The 14,771-nt window shown below is 46.8% G+C and overlaps 1 protein-coding gene across 1 annotated transcript in view; it reads left to right on the top strand.

Annotated features, from left to right (window-relative positions):
- The window catches only part of stxbp5l (syntaxin binding protein 5L), a gene marked incomplete at both ends in the record, with an annotated part of 160,464 nt that extends 150,455 nt beyond the window's left edge, over positions 1-10,009 (top strand). Inside the window, 4 exons of the mRNA XM_084443372.1 lie at positions 1,087-1,252; positions 2,800-2,911; positions 3,092-3,312; positions 9,968-10,009. Coding sequence (XP_084299498.1) covers positions 1,087-1,252; positions 2,800-2,911; positions 3,092-3,312; positions 9,968-10,009 — 541 coding nt within the window. The remainder of the gene's footprint in view (positions 1-1,086; positions 1,253-2,799; positions 2,912-3,091; positions 3,313-9,967) is intronic.
- Between the last annotated feature and the right edge of the window lie 4,762 nt (positions 10,010-14,771).

The following is a 14,771-nucleotide window of genomic DNA, read 5'->3' as shown; positions in this document are numbered from 1 at the left end:
TCCGATAGTACATCTAATACAGCTATAGGCCCTACTCCTGTCCGATAGTACATCTAATACAGCTATAGGCCCTACTCCTGTCCGATAGTACATCACATCCTAGTAAATCTAAGTTTATGGTGTTCTCTAGAGCTAGAACTATTGATTGTGATCGACTCCACCTTTCAACTGCTAATGGCCTGCATATTGAGAGAGTCACAGAGTACAAATATATTTGTTTGTGGTTGGATGATAAACTCTCTTTCAAGTTTCATGTATATAATCTAGCCTCTAAGCTGCGGCAGAAAATTGGCTTCCTGTACAGAAACCGTTCTATCTTTCCTGTGTTGAGTAGGAAAATAATTGTTCAAGCTGTTTTTCTATCAGTATTAGACTATGGTGACACTATCCATAGACATGCTTCCGTGACATCCTTGAAACTCTTGGGCCACTCTGCCCTAAGATTTATTACGGGTGATAGATATGACACTCACCACTGTGTTCTTTATCATAAGGTGGGCTGGCCATCTCTTTCTCTAAGGTGTATCTATCACTGGTATTAGTTTATTTTCAAAGCCATTATTGGTAAATTTCCAACTTACATCTCGTCTCTGTTTGACTGGAGCCTTGGCACCTAGCAGACTCGATTTAATGATCGGCTTATTCTCAGAGTTCCTCGAGTGCATTCTGAACTTGGAAGGGCTGCTTTTTTCCATGATGCTCCTTACTCCTGTCCTGATAGTACATCTAATACAGCTATAGGCCCTACTCCTGTCCTGATGGTACATCTAACAGATCTGTAGGCCCTATCTCCTGTCCACCATTGGCATTCTGATCCTACCTTTCTCTCAACAACAGCTATCCATTTTATGTCTGCTGCACAAAGCCAGAAATACCTTTCATCACAGCAGTCTAGAGAGATGGTAGCGGTTATTTCGTCTGAAGGGGTTGTTTTGATAGCAGTTGTCGGTGTTATTACTGCGCCTAGAGTTGTTTGGACTGTGCTTTCAACTGCCACTTTTCTTCACACCTCAGCGTCGAGGATGATGTTTCGGTCCTGTCGTGTCGTCTGAATGACGAACGTTGTTCTTTTCATTCTGGTTGCAGTTTGCCCAGTCTAAGGCCTCTGATGGACATCAACTACCTGCCTCTGACGGACATGCGAATCGCCCGGACTTTCTGCTTCACCAACGGGGGCCAGGCCTTGTACTTGAGCTCTCCCACCGAGATCCAGCGCATCACCTACAGCCAGGAGATGTGTGACAACCTGCAGGTCAGCATTGCGTGTGCGTGCGTGCACGCGTATGTGCACGTGTTGTGTAAATACCCGCATTATCTGTGTGTCTTTGCCTTCGTGGGCAGTCATGTGCGGAATTATTAGTGTTGTTAGTTGCGCTGTATAGGTTTGGATCCCTTATCCTTTATTATGTATGAGTCATGTAATGTCGGAAAATGTCCCGATGCCTGTTTGTTTGTGTGAGAGAACATGCGTGCATCCATGTGTGCACAAGTGCAAGTGATTGTGCGTTGTGTGTGTGTGTGTGTGTGTGTGTGTGCGTGCGTGTGAGTGTGTGTGATTGGTAATCATATTGCTCTGTAGCCATGACTGCGCTGTGCTTCCTGAAGCCTGGCTCACTGAGGTCTCGCTGGGCCATTGGTGCAGTAAATTTATGGATGCCATAATTGATACCTTTGAAAAAGCCCAGTTGTGACAGTGGCCATTGAAGTAAAATGTCATGCCTGTCATGTGTGGTTTGAGCTCCACTGAGCTGACTTCATGGGGCTGGTGTTTGTTTGTGTGCATGCATGTATACGTGTGTCCGTGTGTGTCTGTGTGTGTGTGTGTGTGTGTGCATTGTGAGAACCATCACAGAATTCATACACTAATAAGAACAGACATGTCAGAGCTAGAGTTATGTTTATGAGGCCTCAATATTCCAGCCGCATGACAGAAAATGTAATATTACAATACTGCCACCTGCTGGTTAATACCCTTATTACAGCCTCAGGGTATGATAGATAGATAGATAGATAGATAGATAGATAGATAGATAGATAGATAGATAGATAGATAGATAGATAGATAGATAGATAGATAGATAGTCTATTGTATTTTGTATTAATTCGGCACGTCACTCGAGAGGTACTGTAGAGCGGCCGGCTGGGGATTGCATGTCCCTGGTTTGATCCCAGCTCCCGGTATTGTGCTGAAGTGTCCTTGAGCAGGACACTGAGCCCCTTACGCAGCACTTAGTACTGTCGCCTCTCAGCAAAAAGGTCTCCCAGACCCTTCTGTGTAGAGTTTGAATGTTTTCCCTGTTCGCAAGGGTTTCCTCCCAAAGAACCTAATACGAAAGACATGCAGAAGAACAGATGCTCTTCAGTCCAGTCCCTGGACTGAGCACTTTGACTTGGTCCCCAGGCGCCATGAACGATGGCTGCCCACTGCTCCTGGCTGCCTCTGGAGGAGGACGGCTTGGATGGGAGAAATGCAGGGAACAACCCCTGATTGCACGTGTGTGTTGTGTGATGTGTCGCCACTCGTGTTTAATTGTCACTTGCTGTGTGGTAAATTAAAGACCCCTTGAGGTCACATATTATTATGATTATTATGATTATGATTGTGGTTATGATTATGGTTATGATCATGGTTATGATAATAATAATAATAATAATTAGTATTGTTTTTATTATTTTTATTTTTATTATTATTATTATTATTAGTAGTAGTAGTAGTAATAATAGTGTTATTATTATTATTCATCCCAGTCTAACTAGTTTTGTTTTAATCATTAATTTCCTGACTGATTGTGTGTGCAGGAGATGCTGGGAGAGCTGTTCACACCCATAGAGACACCAGAGGCCCAGAACAGAGGCTTCCTCAAGGGCTTCTTTGGGGGAAATGCCCAGACCTTCGACAGAGAGGAACTGTGTATGTGAACCTGTGTGTGTGTGTGTGTGTGTGTTTGTGTGTGTGTGTGTGTGTGTTTATGTGTGTGTGTGTGTGTTTGTGTGTTTGCATGGCTGAATCACGCTACATGCAGTATGTCTATATTCATTCTCTCTCTCTCTCTCTCTCTCCTTCCCTCCCACCCTGTCTCTCCCTCTGTAGTTGGGGAGGCAGCGGCGGGCAAGGCCTCCAGGAGCCTGGCGCAGCACATCCCTGGTAACGCGGGTATGGAGGGCATGAAGGCGGCCGCTGGCGGGGTGGTGGGCGACCTGGCGCGTGCCCGCATCGCCCTGGATGAAAGGGGCCAGAGGCTGGGCGAGCTGGAGGAACGCACCGCCCTCATGATGTCCAGTGCAGAGACCTTCTCCAAACACGCCCACGAGGTAGAGCTGGCCAGCAGGGGGCAGTATAGGGACATGGGTGGTATGGGTAGGGTGTTGGGAGGAAAGCTGAAGTGGCATGTTCAGAGTTAGTCATTTTGAAATTTAGCATCATAAGCCCTGTTATAAGGCTATTTATGATCATATACAACGGTCCATATAAACATTTTGACAGAGTTTGGACTCATATTATATATTTAGTAATATATAGTGCTCCTTGCTCATGTCACAGCTAAGGACACAATGGAACCTATTAAGGCCCATTACGAAGGACACAATGGATCCTTCAGTCTGGGCCTGCCCATAGAGATCCAATGTGTACTATTTAGCTTAGCATATGATCGTAAAAAGCCTTATACTGTAAGAGGGCTTATGATGTTAAAGGATTAGTAAAGGGAAAATGCATGTTTAGCCCTGTTTTAAGGTTACTTATGATCATATACAATGGTTCAGATCAAAACGTTGACAAAACTAGCACTTTTGAGAAAGTCTGATAATTGCTCTACCACCGTTATGGTCATATAATGGATGTGGGTGGGCACCTTGAAAAATCATTCAAAAACATGTTAAACTCTCAATTTCAAAGACAAGAAACTCACCGAGGTGTTAACTCGCCATAAAGTAAGATTCTAGTTCATCTGGAAAGGCTTTTTAAAATATTTAGCATAGAACTATTTCAGTCGAGATCACTTTTGTCAAATTTGAACATTTATTATACAAGCGGCATAATACATAGCATATGAATTTTGGCGGTGTGCTCTGTCCGGGGGGCCCCTGCCTTCCACTGGCGTGGAGCGCGTTAGCAGGGGGAGGCAATCTAGGTACTCCCCCCCTCTGGGCCGCTTGGCCCAGAGAGCCAGGAAGGGGGAACGGCATCTAGCCCCCTGCCTCAATGACGATCAGAGTGGGCCGCGATCGGAAAGACGCTCGGAGGTAACTCAGCCCACTAAGACCGTCAAAGAGTACCAGGAGGACTGCTGTACATTATAGTCCCTGGTCCCCACGGGCCGACGCTTCGTGGGTTCCGCGGGAGATACAGCCTAGTGTCTCTGCGTCCATGGCGCCCGGAGGGACCGCTGGATGGCCATTCGGAGACGTAGCGGCCCACGTTCGCCACGGAAAGCCACAGAGACCAGCTAGTGGCTACTCTGGCATCCACTAGCCGACGCTAGTGGAATACCTGACAGACTACCCCCAAAAAACACACCAGCAACTCCGCGGCCCGCATGCGCAGAAGGGTTGACGGAGAGCGCTCTGACTGATGAGCCAGACAACATTTAATAGTGCACCAGCCACATGACCACCTGAATACACAGTACCCCCCAACCCAATGTCACAGTCCACTCATAGCTCTTTGGGCATCCAGAATGTCCTGGACTCCGGGCCGTAGGTAGCGTTCATAAGCAGATGAGGACCATCGGCACAAGGACTTCAGGGTAGACACCGGGGCGATGGCGGCGGTTGCCGCTCCTATGCGGAGGGAGTGTGCAGTGTACCGGTCCGGTGGGAGCCCGCACGCCTGGCAGAGGGTGCGGAGTCTGGTGGCAAACCAGGCTCCTGTCATGGGCTTTGCCTCTCTCGTCATGAAGAGGGGCTCCTCCTCACCGGCCTGGGGTCTGCTCGTCAGGTAGGAGCTCATGGAGGACAGAGGACAAAACAAGGTGTTATTGCCTGATAAATAAACGTTCACGCCGGCACCGGCTCTGTCCGCCTTTGAATGCTTCAGGTGCAGGACGAAATAGCGCACGTGCAACGTGACATCTGCCCGAGTGAGGTCGTGCGCCGGGTTGAATGACAATGTGCGTGTAGAATATTCACCGACCCTAAGGAACCCATAGAAAGCTGTGAGAATGACTGTTTCTAACATTAAATCCGAGTGACTATCAAAACACCCCTGCCTCAACCGTGCGATTAACCTATGAACGAGTGAAGGAGTGAAGGGAAGACGTTTATCATTGCCTTGGGGATGCTCTTTCGCGATGCCATTAAGAAGGAGCTGGATGGATGGGTTCCCCAGCAGAGAACCGGTGGAGGGGTCCAGGCATCGCATGTGGAATTGAACACCTGCAACAATACTCTTAACCGACTGAGGCCGCAGCCGCCTAGACTCGACACAATGAACTATGAATGCAGATAGTATAGAATATTCACAGGCATGACGTTTGCATTGAATGTGGAGCAGAACGTAGTGAAGTGAGACCATGCAGAGTCGTATTGTTTTAATGTGGTCTTGGCTAGACCGGCTCTCATGTATCGGGAGGCGGATGACAGGAGGGGCATCAGGGCTTCATTCAGTCGAGAACCGTCTGCCGAAAAGGAGGGCAGACCAGGCCGGACGGAGCCGCATCCGGGCATAAACTGCGGAACTTCTGAAAATTAAACCGGGACAGCGAGTCAGCGATTTTATTGTCGAGGCCAGGGATGTGCACGGCGCGGAAAACGAAGTTCCCCTGCACGGACAGCCATGTGAGGCGGCGTATTAATTTATTGATGAACGGAACGTTCGAACGACCATTGTTGATTATTGTTACTGTGGCCTCGTTGTCGCAGAAGAATAAAATACGTTTTCTAGACCACTGAGGTCCCCACAATATTGTAGCGACTACAATGGGATACAGCTCCATGAGCGCCGTGGAGCTGGCTTGGTTAGTTTGTGAGGTCAGTTCAGTAGGCCAAGCGCTAGAAAACCAGTTAATACCGAATATACCCCCAAAACCCACCGAGGGCGCAGCATCAGTAAACAGCCGGAGGGAAGCCGAAGAGTCATAGCCGTCGTTGTAGAAAAAAGAAACACCGTTCCAACCGTCGCACAACTGGGACCAAAACCGGAGGTCCGAACGACAGCCCTCGTCCAAGCAGACCGGGTCCTGCAACCGCACGACGGACCGGGCCAGCTCGAGCAGCCGGGAAACGAATGAGCGGCCCTGCGGGATGACGCGCATCGCGAAGTTCAGATGCCCGAGCAGGGAGAGCAACTCCCGCTTAGTGATAACCAAACGCTCGCGCGCTTCACGCGTGACGCACCGAACCCGATCCAGCTTATCGAGGGGCAGAGAGGCTTGCATTTTAACGCTATCCAGGAGGATGCCGAGAAACTCGAGCTGCGTGAGCGGGCCGATAGTCTTCTCGTCGGACAGAGGGACGCCCAGCCGGGAGAAAACGCCACGCAGGGTCGTGATACAGTGGCCCGGGTCGGCAGAGGGATAATCGACGAGCAGAAAATCGTCCAGCAGGTGGACAACGAACGGCAGTCGGCAGTTATTCAGCAGGATCCAGCATAACGCCTCAGCGAGCGAGTCAAAAATCTTGGGGCTGCTCCGACAGCCAAAAGCCAGCCGAACCGAAAAATACATCAGGCCGCGCCACCGGACGCCGAACAAATGCCACTGCGACGGATGGAGGGGCATCACCTTGAACGCGTCCGTGATGTCCGCCTTAGACAGCCACGCACCTCGACCGGCCGTTGTAATTAGCTTAATCGCGTGATCGACCGACGCGTAGCAGAGGGAAAAAGAAGGCAGGGGTATCCGGCTGTTAACGCTGGGAACCACGTCGTCGTGGGGGGCAGAAAGGTCGATAATCAACCGCTTTTTACCCAAGTATTTACGAGTCGCAACGCCGATTGGACTGAAACGCGCGATAGAAAACGGAGACGAGCTATACGGACCGATCATTAAGCCCTTCCTGACCTCCTTCTCCAGCAGCGCGTCCACCACCTCGGGCTCCCGAACAGCAGACAACAGATTATTACATGTGTGGGAAACAACAGGCAGCCAGGCTAACCCCGCCAGAAAACCATGCACCAGTCCAGACAGCAAATAACCGACGAAACAACGATTGGGATGCTTGGACAACGCCCTCCCCAGCTCGGGGACGTTGATAGGAGTGGAAGGTTTTATTCCCGTTTCGACCGCTTCAGAGCAGCCTGCCCGGGACGAGCCCGCCGCGGGCACACGGACCTTGGATGCCCGTCCCCGCAGAAACGGCAACAATGCATGTACCGGCAATTAGAAAATGAGCACACATTCTCATTAAAATTGTTGCACAAAGGCGTTACTGCCGGACGAGCCACTACCTGCGCCGATGCCTTCGACCCAGCAGCGGACGCGGGCACGGACCTGGGGAACATCGAGGGGGCATGCGAAAAAGATCCGCAAACAGCGCACGAGAGGGCCGGGCGGCTAATAAAATGGCGGCTAACTAGCGCCAAGTCCAGCACGGACCAGTCCAGTCGCTGGTTGAAGCGCTGAAGAAACATTGCAGTTTTCGACGAGAACGAGCGATGGTACTCGTAATACAGCGTACCCCCATAAGACATGCTCAAATCGGCCAAAATAGAAAGATACGTATCGAGTTCCGCCCGCCGAGCAGGGTACACCTCGCACAATATATCCCTGTAAACCCCGAAAGCGATGACGAACTCGCAGCCGGAGAATCCGAGGACAACGCGGGATAATCCTCCGGATCCCGGGAGTTCTTCCTCTTCTGAGTGGCCTTCCTGGGCACGGAGGCGGGGGCGGGGTCATCGACCGCGAACAAAAGCGCGAGCAGCTGCTCCCGGGAAGCACCCCCGGGAACGGAGACACCATTACGAAACAGAACCTCCAGCACAGTAGTCAGAGGCCAGTCCTCCGCGCCGGGAAAGAGCGAGGGCCTGCCGGCTAGCCGACGGCTCCGGCGGACGCCTGCGGACGGGCCCACGTCCCGGAAGGACTCAACGTCGGAATCCGGTCGACCAACGACCCCGCCGAACGAATTCCCCAAACCACGGACCGGAGAGGACATCGCGGGCAGAAGGTAAGGAAAAAGCACAAACACGGAAACACGCCGAAACAGCCGAGCAAAGAAACGAGCTAAGGGCATAGAGCAGCAACAGCGAGCATGCAATGCACAACCAGCAGTAATGGCAAGCGCGAACAATGACATGTTTTGACAGCTTAAATACATGCGCTCTAGTGAGCTGACCAATGCTATGACAGCTACAGTCAGCTGGTGCTGGCGTCATGCGTGACTGATTAACCTCTGCTGACCCCCCCGGCCGTGACGTACGTGCCTCGTCTGAATTTGCGTCAGAGACTTCATTTAGTCGCAGCCATGGATGTATTAATAGAACTGGATACAGCCACTCCATTCACTGACCGCTATCAACAATGAAGCCCTATTGAACCGCGCCATCTTGGCAAATTTGTAGTCATTTGACCATTTCCGGTGACTTTTGTACTTGCGCAGTTGTGCTTTTCTGGCCTTCCGGTGACTTTTGTACTTGCGCAGTTGTACTTCTGTCCTACGCGCGTCCACGTCCACGGTCAACGTTGGCACCGCTTCTAGCTATCGAATGGCCGACTGGTGTAAGATGGATAGCCTAACGTTAGAGAGATAAATGTAGTCTATGGTTATGTTAATAAAGCTAACAATGATGTTGTAACATGCATGCAGCACTGCCGATCTGAACGATTGATTCATTATTACCATGGATCGGTATTGGGATTGATCAAGGGCGAATGTGAAATAGCAGCCACGAACTCAGCGGGTTATCCGAGATGCGGTAGCAGCGGCCAAAGCTCCTGCTGGCGGGGAGTGAAGCTTTTCAACTCTCTTGTCACTAGCTCCCTGGAGGAATTTAGCCTGGCTGCAATAACGTTATCGCAAACGGAATGAATACCATCTACTAGCAAACAAAACATGTTCAGTTATATTTAACCTGTTAAAACTAAGATGCCTGGATGAAAAAATAATTTCTCCAATGGATATATTTTACAAAAACAGGTTAATATGCAAGCCGGTTTTCATTGCTATATCAAAGCGGGGAGAGCCGGGAACGTGCGTGGACGCGCGTCGGACAGAAAAGCACAACTGCGCAAGTACAAAAGTCACCGGAAATAGCAAAATGACTACAAATCTAGCCAAGATGGCGCGGTTCAATAGGCCTTCACTTTAGATTTCGAATCCTGGGGGCTTGGTCGCAGCACATACGTGTGTAAACTTCTGCAAACTAGGTAGCCTAGCAACATAAACAATAACAATAGCTACCGTAAGTAGTTCCACTTCCTGAATCCCCTCTGTGGATTGATCTACACATCTACAACGGTTGCTTCAATACAAGTCAGTGGATTTCATAAAATGATCAATAAAACCCTACAGAATTCATACTTTGCGGCGAATTTGATGTCAGAACACCAACGGACACCAATTACCCCCTCGGTGAGCTTCTTGTCTTTGAAATCGAGAGTTTAACATGTTTTTGAAAGATTTTTCAAGGTGCCCATCCACATCCATTGTATGACCAAAACGGTGGTAGAGCAATTATCAGACTTTCTCAAAAGTGCTAGTTTTGTCAACGTTTTGATCTGAACCATTGTATATGATCATAAGTAACCTTAAAACAGGGCTAAACATGCATTTTTCCTTTACTACTCCTTTAAATGCCAAACTACTCCTTTAACATAAACAATAGCCTACATCATTCGCAAGTGTATTGTATTGTGATGTTTTGTGTTAGGAGTGAGAGAAGGAAATTGGATGAGTGTATCATGATTCAGAGATAGTGGATGATAAGGGATGAGTGGAGACAAATAGTGATTTGAGGAATAGTGATACAATGCTATCTCAACACTTATCCTGACTCCGTGCTCTGTCTGCTGTCTCTCTCTCCCTACAGCTGATGCTGAAATGCAAGGACAAGAAATGGTACCAGTTTTAATGACAGGACATTGGGCTAAGTCTGCCTCTCAACCTGCTGGGGGCGCTATGCTGGGACATGGGCCTTCGCTCTACACATGAGGGAGAGAGAGAGAGTGAGAGAGAAAGAGAGAGAGAGGGGGAGAAAGAGAGAGAGAGAGACTAGTGATTTTGTGTACATGGGCCTCTCTGAGGGCTGTCTGTACAGCATTGTCCCGTGGCTTGAGGGCTTGGCCAGAGGCTGGTCGCTGGTCTAGACGACAGTGAGACAGACACAGACCAAGTTAGATGGTAAGACGGGGGAGGGGGGGGGCAGAAATGGAACAGTCCATCAGAGTGTGTTTGGGGGTGCGTTACCTGGACCTTGCTGTGTAGATACTCTAAAGTTAAGAACCCAACAAGACTGCATGAAACAAAATGGATGACTACTAAAAATATAAAACTGCCATATGAAAAAGCAGCATGCTACTTTAACAGAGGGAAATATGAAATACAAACTTTTATTTAATGATATAAGCCAACAACAGAAACTATGAAAAACTTTATATTTTTTGAAATATTGAAAAAACTATATATAAAAAGGGAAATGTATACCTGCATTGCTATGAAGCCAAATTCTTCTCCTCTTTTGCCTTTTATTTAATTCCTTTTGGTTTCCTGAACACATCATTTTGATATCAATCAACACTTTGTAGAATACCACTGCAAATACGAGTCCTGTTTCTACACCTTATGCTTCAACCTCTGCTACACTAAACATCTACCGGCTGTCTCCTTATTGCCTCTGAAATCTCTCTGGTCTAGAGACAGTGCAAACACAAATTAGTCCATCAACATTTTGAGTAAATGCACTGTCCACATATACGAGCACTAATTTCATGATCTTGGCTGCTGTTATTTACTATATCTGACATTATATCAAAAAGGTACATTTTACTCCCCGGGGAGAAATATTGAAACACAGACAACAGGTTGATAAATGTGTGAAAGATTATGGAAATGAATTGTAATGGTCAATGGTTGTCTGTGAGGTCTGGACTGAGTGTGTTTATATTAATAATTCATGTGCCATAAAATCAAGATGGGTGGATTCCCTTCCTGTAAACTAGCGAAGAACTAATGTGGTAGTCATGATATGTTTCCTATAGATGAGAGTAGTTGAGCCAAGTTGGCTGTAGATGGGCGTCCGTGGATGTCAACTGACTTGGATTAGTTTTGAGAAATAGTGCCGTTTCTACTTTTTCTTTCTGTCGTTTGTTCTTTGTTGGAATCTTCTGCTGCCTTTGTCATAATATGTATCCTTTTGGTGAGTCATTAGTATGAGTCTCACACAAGCCAATGTAACGACAAACTCTTCTTTCTCCGCCAAAGCAATTCAACATATGAATGAAGCCCTCAAAGGAGTCATTTAAATGTTATTGTGGGTGGTAGGTCCTGTGTTTACATTTTGGTATCCAGAATGGTTCCTCTTTTACACTATGATGTTGAACTATGCTATGATTCTAGACATGTCTGGTGTTCATAGGAGTAGATAGAAGAATGGGGTGCAGTGTGATCCATTTAAACACTACCAAACAACAACATCCTCCTTGCTAATGTGGGAGGATATGGAATTGGACAGAAATTATACACAAGTCTTGTAATAATGTTTTGAGCAGATATGTTCATTCTTTGTTCATGTTCATTGTTCTTGCTCTTCGTGGACTCTCTGTCCGTGGCCCATATTTGATGGCAATTGCTTCTCTTTAATTGTTCCTGTACAATAAAATGTCTATGGTACATGTAACTGTATATGTTGTACAAGTCAAGTGTACAGGGGCAATATTGGAAACCACCTTAAAAACTGAGAAAAAGCTACATATGAATAAAGTAATTATTGTCTTTACAGTGAAACAATTTGAAAGCCAAAATGGCTGTTGTGACCCCAGGCTGTCCTATCCCGCCACATCACACATGTTTTGCCCACATGAACAGAATGACGTCTTTACTCTCACACACACAGAAACATGTAAACCTGCATAATGCTATCATCTGTCATCCACTCCTCTCAGGCTAGTGTGAAATTCCTGAAGGAAAACAGCCTAACTGAAAGCCCTGTGTCTCTTCGTTAAGAATGGGTTTAAAAATTTACACCTATTCAGGTGGCTTCCAAGGCTGATGTGTCAATTGAATTGTCAATTGTCTATGAGTGAATGTGATTGTGATGAAGAAAGAAAATCTATTTCTCTACATGTACTGTCCATGAAATTTGTGTTGAGTATATCAGTGCAGTTGACTTCAATGGCAGAGAAAAAAAAGAAACTTCTGACAGGGTGTTCTGTTTGTATGTTTTTGGTTTTTATATCAACTGTACAGTTCAACCCTGGAAGTAAAGACAAACACACAAAAAAACAAAGAAAAAAATTATTGGGATATTCTTCTCTGTAAACGTTTTACCTGTTTAATGATGGTACCTGTACCTGGTATTCTGGCTTTGTCAGTCACTGGAACTGTAGTTCACACTGTACTCTAGTGTCCTGACCCAGCTGTTTCTCTGGTTTTCTCAAAAATGGCAGCAAAGTTCGTCTTGTTTAAATGGATTCTACCACCTTTTGTTCTTATTGATATTATAGTAGTGTAATAGAGATTACTGGAAAAAAACTGAAAAACATGTTGATGCAAATCAAATTGAAATAAACATTGATTGATGTACACTCTAGAGCACTGTCTTTTATTGTGTTGCCCCAAGTACCATTGGGGATTTATTTATTTATAAATATATTTTATAATATTTATAAATATATTTTATTTATTTATTTGAATGGATATAAGATAAGATACTTTAATAATCACAGTGGGGGACATTTGGGGTTTCGGCAGTGAAAAATCACAAGAAATAAAAAAACAAAAAAACAACTCAAACATACATACATGCACACATTCACAGCACTCGGGAACACACAGGGACACTCAAGAACACACAGGGACACACAGGAACACACAGGGACACACAGGGACACTCAGGAACACACAGGGACACTCAGGGACACACAGGGACACTCAGGAACACACAGGGGCACTCTGTAACACACTGGGACACTCAGGAACACACAGGGACACTCAGGAACATACAGGAACACACAGGGACAATCAGGGACACACAGGGACACCCAGGGACACCCAGGGACACACAGGGACACTCGGGAACACACAGGGACACTCAGGAACCCACAGGAACACACAGGGACACTCAGGGACACACAGGGACACCCAGGAACACACAGGGACACTCGGGAACACACAGGGACACTCAGGAACACACAGGAACACACAGGGACACTCAGGAACACACAGGGACACTCAGGAACACACAGGGACACTCAGGGACACTCAGGAACACACAGGAACACACAGGGACACTCAGGAACACACAGGGATACTCAAGAACACACAGGGATACTCAGGAACACACAGGAACACACAGGGACACTCAGGAACACACAGGGACACTCAGGAACACACAGGGGCACTCTGTAACACACTGGGACACTCAGGAACACACAGGGACACTCAGGAACATACAGGAACACACAGGGACAATCAGGGACACACAGGGACACCCAGGGACACCCAGGGACACACAGGGACACTCGGGAACACACAGGGACACTCAGGAACCCACAGGAACACACAGGGACACTCAGGAACACACAGGGCCACTCAGGAACACACAGGGACACTCAGGGACACTCAGGAACACACAGGGACACTCAGGAACACACAGGGACACTTAGGGACACACAGGGACACTCAGGGACACACAGGCACACTCAGGAACACACAGGGACACTCAGGGACACACAGGGACACTCCGGAACACACAGGGACACTCAGAAACACACTCAAATCAAATCAAAACTTTATTTGTATAGCACATTTCATACACATAGGCAACACAATGCGCTTTACAGAGAACAATGGGAGGGTGGGCATAGGTCCCACCCCTACATATTCCAGAGGGAAGCAAAAAAACAGTTTCACCCAGGGGCCAGAAAAGTGAGCTGTAAAAATTCTTCCCTCAGGAACACACAGGAACACTCAGGTTAGAGTTTGATGGTGGCTGGTAGGAGGTAGACAGCTATAATTGTACAATATCAGCAAGTGATTTTTATAAATGATATGTCCCCAAAGTCCCCAAAATAGTTGAACTCAGATCACCCCTTTCTTAAATTGAAGATAATACTTGGTTAAATGTAGGCCTATCTATTAAATGTATCTAATCCCTTTGCAGTCAATAAATTCTGTATTCTAATATATATATATATAAATATATATCATCATCATCATCATCATCATATATATCATCATCATATATATATATATACATAGATAGATAGATAGATAGATAGATAGATAGATAGATAGATAGATAGATAGATAGATAGATAGATAGATAGATAGATAGATAGATAGATAGATAGATAGATTTCAGCTGTGGACAAATTACAGGCTATAGCCTTGATAGTAAATCAAAGGCTGGAAGTGGCAATATGCATAAAAAGAAGAAGGACTCGGAAATTCATTGACTATTTGAAGACAAAGATGGTAAAACTCCACATTCCCTACTGCTGAGGCATCCTGCTCTTACATAAGTTAAATTAACCCCTTCTGGTGTCACACAAACGTCTGGCGTGTTCCTTTTCTGTTCGACCAATCAAGAGAGACGCTCTACTTTCATTCGGCTCGTTCAACCCTCCGACGTGGGAGCGGCCAATCAGACCGTCTCTCTGTCTGCATGTCTCTAG

The sequence above is a fragment of the Borostomias antarcticus genome (assembly GCF_949987555.1).
Source record: "Borostomias antarcticus genome assembly, chromosome: 9".
NCBI classification, from domain to species: Eukaryota; Metazoa; Chordata; class Actinopteri; order Stomiiformes; family Stomiidae; genus Borostomias; species Borostomias antarcticus.
Note: the sequence above shows the minus strand (reverse complement) of the source record. Positions and strands in the feature narration are given on the sequence as shown.